The 9,476-nt window shown below is 36.2% G+C and overlaps 1 protein-coding gene across 5 annotated transcripts in view; it reads left to right on the top strand.

Moving 5' to 3' along the window:
- Window positions 1-9,476, top strand: part of LOC133488730 (guanine nucleotide exchange factor VAV3-like) — a 51,094-nt gene that overhangs the window by 20,426 nt on the left and 21,192 nt on the right. For all 5 annotated transcript variants that reach the window (XM_061796976.1, XM_061796978.1, XM_061796977.1 and 2 more), the window contains 9 exons: window positions 681-749; window positions 1,070-1,156; window positions 2,409-2,494; window positions 2,566-2,698; window positions 5,786-5,895; window positions 7,022-7,123; window positions 7,210-7,301; window positions 7,945-7,967; window positions 8,119-8,176. In XM_061796976.1, the coding sequence (XP_061652960.1) occupies window positions 681-749; window positions 1,070-1,156; window positions 2,409-2,494; window positions 2,566-2,698; window positions 5,786-5,895; window positions 7,022-7,123; window positions 7,210-7,301; window positions 7,945-7,967; window positions 8,119-8,176 (760 nt within the window). The remainder of the gene's footprint in view (window positions 1-680; window positions 750-1,069; window positions 1,157-2,408; window positions 2,495-2,565; window positions 2,699-5,785; window positions 5,896-7,021; window positions 7,124-7,209; window positions 7,302-7,944; window positions 7,968-8,118; window positions 8,177-9,476) is intronic.

Here is a 9,476-nt window from a genome sequence, read left to right as displayed (position 1 = left end):
TCTTTTTTTTGTGGGAGAAAAAAGACATAATTTTATGAGAATTGTTTGTTTGTTTCATCCTTGGAGAATATAGTTGTTTTTATGGGAAATGTCCATGCAATTACAAGAATGTTTTTTTTTTTAATTCATTGGAAAAAAAGTTTGTCATTATAGGATATTGAAGTTGAAATGTTTCTGGAAAAAAAGTTGTAATTTCATGAGAATATATTTTTTTAATTGATCTATTTTTGGGGAAAAAAATAAAGTCAGGATTTCAACAGCAAAAAACGTAAGAAAGTTGGAATTTTAGGAGATTAACGTCAGATTTTTTTTCTGTAAAAAAATGTTGCAATGTTAGGGTAATAAATTTGCCTTATTTTTTAGATAATAATAATAAATTAGGACTTTTATTTATAATATGACAAAAAAATATATATTATATTTTAAAGGAAAAAGTTGTGATTTTGGAGTTTAAAGTCAAGTAAAGAAGCCCTTTTTATTACGATTAAAAAAAAAAAAAAAATCCTCGGAAAAGACCCAGGACCTAGAAGAAAGTCAGAATTTTAGGAGAAAAACTTGGAGGGGGGAAAAAAAAGCTTATGTTTTTGGGTGTTCAGAACGACGGCTGTGTGGTCAAAAAGGGTTCCGCGATGACCACGGTTTGACCCTAGAACAGATGAATTGTTTCCTTGCTCCCTCAGGAGCTGCTGAAGCACACTCACGACACCGCGGACAACAGCAACCTGAAGGTGGCGCTGGAAGCCATGAAAGTAAGTAGAAAGATGGACAGATGGTGGCATCTTGGTGCCAAGCAACTATGTTGGACTGAGGGGAGGATCTTCATTCAGTCAGGCCACAGCCTTGTCTAACAGAAAAATGTGCTTTGCCGCCATCCTGTGGCATCTGTAGGCAGTTACAAACCTTTTTTGGGTGGGAGTCGATTACTTACGGATTTTTCGCCATTTGTCGCTGGGCTCAGTCAAAACAGCTGTACCTAATATTGTGGCCGAAGTCATCATTTTGGCATAAGTTCATCCTCTCCTGCAGTTAACACGAAATACGCTGTGTCCTGCGTGTGTACGCCTTTCAGGACCTGGCTCAGTTTGTCAATGAGGTGAAGAGAGACAACGAGACTCTACGCGAGATGGACCAGTACCAGCGCTCCATCGAGAACCTGGTACAACATCGCATGAAACATTTCCATAACATCAATTTGTATAGTGGAACAAAATGCAAATTGCGCTCAGGGTCGCTCTGTCAAAATGTTTTCATCGAGAAAGTAACCATCAGCTGATGATAACAATACTGTGATTGTTGCTGGCAGCATCTAATTAGACAAAGGCCAGCATTCCCGGCAAAGGCATATCAACCAATTAAATGTTAATTATAGGATGTTTATTTTAATTATTATGTGTTTAAATTATGCAGAGGAATGTCAGCGCCACGCTGAAAATAAAACAAAACACTAAGAGCATAGTAAGGTCGTAGGAATATATTTTTTTATTCACTAGAATACAATCAGATTTTTTAAAAATAGAATAATAATCCTATGAGAATGAAGACATAATTTTAGGAGAATTTTTTTCAGAAAAATGCCTGGGATTTGTTTTCTGACATGAAAAGTTGTAATTTTACAAGAGTAAAGTCAATTAAAAAAACAATTTATGAGACTAAAGGCATCATTTTAGGAGACAAAAAAGATTTTACGCAATTAAAGTCACGAGCAAAGTAGTATTTGTGTTGGGAATTCAAAAAAATCTATTTGAATGAATGTAGCTATTTTACAAAGGAACATTTTTTTAATCCCGCAAGAATTAACTTGTAATGTTAGGAGAAAAAGTAAGAATATTACGAGAAATTTGGAATATTTTTGGTTTTTTATTAGAAACATTTTTTATGTTGAAAAAAGCATAATTCCATAAGAAAAAGGAAAAAAACAAATTTGGTCGGGGAAAAGTCATAATTTTAGGAGAGAAAAAAGTCATAATATTTTGAGAAGAGTAATTTTAATAGAATTAGGTTTTCTGAGAAAACAAAGTTGTAATAGTATAAGAAAAAAAGTTGTTACATTTTTTTGTTCGCACTCACTAAGGTTTTAAATCTTTATAAAGAAAAAATAAGTTTTTAGAAAAACTTCAAAAATATTTTTTCCCAAATTTGTTATTAAATGAGTGTTTTATTGTTTTTGTTTTCATTATATGTAATGTTTATTGTTGTTCTTGATTTCATGTATTATTTAGAATTTTTTTGTAAATCATCATTTTTCTTCTTTTTTTAAATTGTTGTATTGCGTCACAATTTACGACTGCATTTTATGACTTAATGAAACCACAGCAATTTTCACAGATGTATCAGTTTATGAGTAAGTCTGTCATTGGTATCTATATCTTCTGATAACAACCAAAATAATCTGATGTTTTTCCTCAAAGAATCAGCCTCTAATGCGCTACGGTCGCCCGCGAGGGGACGGAGAGGTTCGCATGGTGTCCAACTTTGACCGCAGGAAACTGGACAGGTTCGGGAAGCGGACATTTTGTCTGCATCGGAAGGCTCGGACCCACTTAATTGCCATCGGCTGGTTTTCAGACACCTGTTCCTGTTCGACGTGGCCGCCGTGGTGTGCAAGCGACGCGGCGACAATTACGAGATGAAGAACGTGCTCGACCTCAACGTCTTCAAGATCACCGACAACCCCGTGTCGGACAAAGAGGGCAAGAAGGTGGGCTCCAATTCAGTTTACAACGTGGTCATTTGATTAGGTACACCTGCACTATATAATACAGTCAAGAAGAATGAGAAAGGGGGTTGAATGGAAATTTTCTGTGTAGACCGTGTGGACCATGTTTTTCACCAAACAAAAAATAGCATCACTGCATGTAGTGTGACCTGTTAGCTGGTCAAATTGGCGTTTTGCATGATTGCGTCCTCATATGTGGCATTTTATCAAAACTAATGGCACATCTGGTAAGCCCTCATTAAGACCTTTAATTTGAGGTGCGACACGAGGGGGTTTATCATGTATACATTTTTGACTAACTACCTTCGCCAAGCCTTAACCATCTTGTTAGCCTGACTCCCAGCCATCTTCTTTTTTGTGTTTTTTAGAGAAAAAAAGCATAGTCAGATTTTTTTTTTTTGTGGGGGGGTGAACTTCATTTTAATATTTTACAAAAATAAAATTGTCATAGGACAAAAATGTATATTTCATTAAGTTGTAAAGTTGGAGATTAACGTCTTTGGCAAAAAAAAACCATTGTAATATTACAGGGAAAAAGTTATCCTTGTTTTTAATCCCGAAAGAAAGTTGCAATTTTACAAGACTAAAGTAATTTCATGAGAATGCAGAAAAAAAGTTGCATTATTGTGAGGAAATAGTCATTTCTAACAATCATTTTTATTATTAAAATAAATTCAAAACTAGCAAGAGGAAAATATTTCACAAGAAGTTGTAATTTTAGGAGATTAAAGTAAAGAAACAAACTGTTTGTCAGGCAAAACAGTAGTTTTAAGATGATGAAGCCCTATTAAAAAAAAAATTAAAAAAATAAAAATATATATATATTCCTACAGGCATAAAGTCAAAATTTTACGAGAATTTTCTTTTATTGGTCTTAGTCCCTTTTTGTTTTTGAAAAATTATGACGTGCCGCGCTGTAGCTGACCCCTGGTTCCAAATTCTAGTGCACCTTTAAACGACCAACGCAGTATCACAGAAAAGAAAAAGACCAAGCTTGCCTACCTGCCTGCCTTCCGCCAGCACAGCACGCCGCATGGCTGCCGCGCTAATATCGGGTGATGAATGCGCGCGGTGGTCCGAGGCTGGTCACAGCGATATATCATTCGCTGCTGAACTTCAGAGCGCGAATGCGAAGTAGCGGCGGCGGCGGCGGCGGCGGCGGTGCTGGGTTAATGCTTGGCGGAGCTATAAAACACTTGTGGAGTTCACGGGGGCCGCAAACAATGGCGGGCGGCGGCGAAAGTTGATTTGATCAGATGTGACACGACAAGCTGAAGCACATTAGGGCTCGAGAGAAACCTTGCGCTTTGGGAACACCTTGGAAATTGATCCTGAATGCGTCTGTTGGGGGGGACGTGTTGGACCACACTGGAGAACCTTCAGAACTTATCTATTTTTTGTTCTTTAAGTAATGTGTTTAAATTAGGGTGGCGCAATACTGCACGTGTGCACAATAGTCACATCGCAGGGTCCTGCACAATGTTGATATGCAGTCACTGAACTGTAATATTAATAAGTGACCAGCAAAGGGACCTGGTTGGACATGCTAATGAGATTAGCACCGATGTTATGCTAAATGATTACCCATCAAACACCACACACGGAGTAGCCCAGTGTTATATACCTATTTTTATATGATAACTATTAAGGAGGACACAAAAAACAGTTACATGCCTGCATTTACTGGATCTCTCTTCAGAATGTGCCAAAATAATGCATGTCGCAACAGATTTCACTCGCGGGGGAGGGCGGAGAGCCATGGCATTATTGAAGGGACAAACTTCATGTGTGGTTTGCTTAAACTAATCCACCCAAATATAGAAATACAAGTGCATATGTTAAAACATACGTGTAAAATAACAGATTGATTAAAAACAAATGACTAGTGTTAGGAATGTGCTAATGACTCTGCAGTATAACTAGGCGTGAAAAGAAATGATTTTAACTTCATGTCTCGCTGGACAGGTAGACTTCATACAAATGACTCCGTATACTTTTGTGCTAGATCTACTTAGTATACTTTTTCTCGAGAGGGGAAAAAGAGAAATGTGTGCTGGTTTTCACATGTTACAGGCACAGTTAGCCTGTGTAACCACCACCTGTTGCCAATAGAATAGTGTGTTTGTGTTCATTAAGTTTTTCACACTCAAGGCAATTTGTAAGTAAATCCAGACAAGATCGTAATTATTTCAGTATACAGTAAACTCTTGTTATTTGTAAGTAACAAGAATTGAGTAATTGACACGACCCTAAAAGGGTTTGTAATTGCCCAAAGTTTTGTTTAAATGAAACTTCAAATTGTTTTCTTGACACCAACTTGCCACCAGATAGCGCCAAAGCAATACTGTTATGACGTTCAAAAAAGCAAATAGGTGAGTTTTCCGTAAATTACAGAGCATAAATTCCCCCCAAATCTACAAATAGGCATAGCTGCAAATGCCGAATTGTGAAAAAAGTGGTAATTATCATTAAATTAAAAAACTATAAAAGTATTTTTTAGAATGAAAAAGGTAGGAAAACTGTTTAATTTTATGAGATTAAAGTCATATTTCTTTCAAGAAAAAAGCCGCAATTTTATGAGAAAGATGGCAGCTTTCTTTTTAAATAAGTTTCATGAGAATAAAATCGTAATATTACGAGATTGTCATTTCGGAAAAAAACTCTAATAGGGTATTATAATCCAGAATAAAATATTTGCCATTTTAGGAGAACAAAGTCATAACTTTACATGAATAAAGTTGTAATACTGCAGCAAAAAAAGCTTTCTTTCTTAAACTCAAGCATAAAGTAATATTTTCTTCAAGAAAAAGAATGTTTTACAAGAATAAAGTCAGATTTAAAAAAGAATAAAACAATCTGAGAGAAAAACAGCATATATATAATAATGTTTTCTTTTTCAGAAAAAGATATACAGTACACGTGAGTGTTGGTTGTGAGGAAAATGTCATATTTTGGGAATTTAAAAAAATAGTTATTGTAAAGTCAGTTTGTTACAACAAAAACAAAGTGGTATTTTGAAAAACATTTTTTTAAATTGTGATTGTGTTGTTGTTTGTTGCGCCCACTCAGTGGTGTTACGGCTTCTACGTGACACACCAGCAAGGTCACATGGGCTTTGAGCTCTTCTTCAAGACCAAAGAGCTGAAGAAGAAATGGCTGGATCAGTTTGAAATGGCTGTGTAGGTATTTGTTGTTAAATTACATTTACGTGTGTGTGTGTGTGTGTGTGTGTGTGTGTGTGCGTGCGTGCGTGTGTGTGTTTGACATTGTTTGCATGCTGGCCGAGTGTATGCGTTTGTGTGTGTTGACTCTTTCATGCACACTGTGTTTGATCAGGTCTTAGCTGTAATCAAGCGCGGACACTGCTGACAACAGTGCGATAACACACAGGCGCAGATACACACTCCATATACATACACGCACACATCAGAAAATACAAACAAGTAAGTCACTTCCTCAGTTTGTTTTATGGGTTTTCGTTTTGTAGGTTTGGATAAACCTTTTATCCGCACTCAAGCTGTGTGTGTGTGTGTGTGCGTGTGTGTGCAAATGTGTATGTTTTATAATCATAATAACTTTGACTATGAGGTACTCCTATGTGGCCCCTATTTGATAGTGCTCTGCTTTTTGACTGTTTTGTATTCAGACCCAAATTTTATTTATTTGTTATATCATTTATTGATTTAGATTTTTAAATGTTATTTATTTGTGATATTTGTCAAATGCCAGCTCAACAAATCCGTCTCACCATTACTTAGACGAGTGATTCTCAAAGTGTGGTAAGGGTACCACTTGTGGCACGCGGGCTTCCTCTAGCGGTACGCGAAAGAATCCCTGCCAAGTAGTTCAGTTGTATTTAACTTTTAAGTTCAATGCATTTGTGTTTCATCTTTAAAAACTGATTAATAAAAAAAAACATATATTTAAGTACAATTTTTATTCAATTTCAATAATTAAAACTTTTTTTTTTCAAAAAATCTCTATATTTATATCTAAGCACAATGTTAATATTCAAACCCTGCATAATGTTGCAGTAGCTTACAATTATATTAAATATACTTTTTAGGAACACATTTTTGTTTTTGAAGAACCCTTGGGCTTACTACACCACTGTATTTAAATTGTAGGCATGATAGTGGTTCTGGGAGAGACATTTTTTTTAAAGTGGAACTTGGTGTAAAAAAATAAATAAAATAAAATTTAAAAAAGTTGGAGAATCATACAATTTGAAGGGTCTCCATGGAGTTACTTAAATGAAAAGGATGTTTTTTTTCATGATTATTATTATTTTTTTTGGTATTTCAGATCTAACATCCGACCGGAGTTGGCCAAGCACAACGGTCACCAGTTCAAGATGCACACCTTTGACAGAATCTCCTCGTGCAGCTTCTGTCACCTGCTGCTCAGGTAACGCTCACACTTTTCTAGTCGCGTGCTCACACGTGACGTGGTATTATACATAATCACGAAACATGTTGTGCGTCTCCATACAGGGGCGTCTTCAACCAGGGCTACATCTGTTTCAAATGTGCGCTGGCTGTCCACAAGGAGTGCCTGGGTCAGCTGGGACTCTGCAGGAGCATGGGTGAGGCACACTATTAAATATCATGTAATTATGGCACATAAGCTATATGTTATAATATTGTATATTAGAACTGCATATGGTGTATTCCATATCAGACTATTAAATAAATCCACTAGTCGTCAACAACAAATTTATTGTCTAAGATTTTTTTTTTAGCTGATTGAGGACAAATTTTCGCTTTTGTTTACATGTACAGCTATTTTCGCTTTATATCAGGGGTTCTCAACCTAGGGGTGCGTGAGAAAAAAGATGAGAAATATTAACAAAAATCAACCGATAGTGTTACAAAAATTCATCGATTTAATAAGAAAATCAGATAAAAAAAAAAAAAAGATCAATCTAGTATAAAAACTTGACCTGAACAAGAGAAACAGATGTCATTTTCGGATTCAGCGATGGAAAATAGTTCTAAATCACTGACAAAGAATTATTATTATTATTTTTTGTGTAACCCAGTGATATGATTCAAATAAATTGACGCCCCGGACAACTTTTATGTTCTATTATTTTTATTCTATTGCTTGAGTTCTTTTAACTATGTTTGTATGGTTACCGAGGGTAACTAGAAAGGTGCTTATAAATACAATGCATTATTATTATTATTACTATTATGTACTCAGACTGTCTTTTGGTCTCACTGCAGAGTCATCCAAGCATCGCTCCAAGGTAAGATGTTTTTGTCTTCTTTAATGGAAGCTCTTAACATTACATTAGACGATAATACGTTTAATTGTATTTCCTCAGAGATGAAAGCCCCTTAAGTGTTGTTTTCGCTCAGTGCCTGCGCACCATGATGACTGTGACTCATATTGTTTAGGTCACGCTGATCCCATCTTCCATGTCTCCTCAGGAAGGCGCAACACCTTCAGACCCAGGTCAGCTGGCTTTGCTGTGTTTTGTGTGAAAAGCTCATTTTCAGAATATGAGTGTGTGTGTGTGTGTGTTGGGGGGAGGGTCAGTTAATAGGGTCCTGGGGGGCGGGGGGGTCTGGACGTAGGCGGGAGACGAAGCGGCCCTGTCGTCCACCCTGGCAGGTGCGCTTCGTCTCTGCCTCAGAGCCCGACGCCGGCGACCATGTTTTGGCGGCGCTCTGAGAAAATATTGCTTCTGTGAGTGGTCGAGAAGGACGGGGAGGAATCTGGTGCCAAAGTGCACGGCTGCTTTGGAGAAGGATGACTTTATGTGGGAGTTTGAGGGGTTGCACCTCAGCTTCAGTTTTTGTTTTCGTCTTCCTTTTGGGACAATCATCTACTTCAGAGTGTGTGGGAACACTTTGGAGAAGGCAAGCGAGGTCGGTAAAGGCTTGCTTAGATGAGTTCGGTGTGAAGCATATAACACATCTTCACGCTCGCAAAATTACATTTGAAATACCTTTTTTTCTTGAAAAATGGTCTTAATTCTTGTGAAAATGACTTTAAAAAATACAAATAATAAAACAATTTTATTCTCGCAACATCTTGACCTTATTCTCTTAAAATAACCTTTTTCCCCCAAGAAAATGTCTCTTTTCCCTGTCAAATTACTTTTTTTTTCAAATGTAATCACATAAAATTATTTTCTTTCCTAAAAGTACAATAGCTTTTGTTGTCCTAAAATGTTAGCCAGTAGAATAATGTATTTCTTTCTTTTGTTATATTTAAATATGACTCTATTCATGCAAAAATACCCCAAAATTGTAGAAATATGGCTTTATTCTCGACTTTAATCTCCTAAATTTCTGCCAGTTTTTCTTCTAGATTACTGACTTCTTTTTTTTTCTTTTTTTGGAACAAATTTATTGAATCAATGTTAATTTCAGTTTACATTTTCCAGAACGTGTAAGAGAATTAAAAAAAAAAAAAAAAAAGCAAACAAACCAAAAAACGTACCAACTCGGCAGTAATCACAAATACCATATAAATTATACATATACATACTCTATATATTTGTTTCTCTTTTTTTCCTTTTTGCCTTTATCTCCCTTTTCCTTCCTTTTCTTTTTTCCCCCCTTCTCTTTTCTTCCATTTTTCCTTTTCCTTTTTTCCTTCTTCTCTCCTTCCCTTCTTTTTTCTTCGATTTTCCCCCTCTCTTTTCTTCTTTTCCCCTTATTTATTTTACTACAATCACATCCCATAAAACATGACAAAATAGTACTCTGACAATATTCCCGAACACCTAGTAGTCTAATTTGACCAC

The sequence above is a fragment of the Phyllopteryx taeniolatus genome, chromosome 14 (genome assembly GCF_024500385.1).
Source record: "Phyllopteryx taeniolatus isolate TA_2022b chromosome 14, UOR_Ptae_1.2, whole genome shotgun sequence".
Lineage (NCBI taxonomy): Eukaryota > Metazoa > Chordata > Actinopteri > Syngnathiformes > Syngnathidae > Phyllopteryx > Phyllopteryx taeniolatus.
This window is presented reverse-complemented; position numbering and strand designations above follow the sequence as displayed.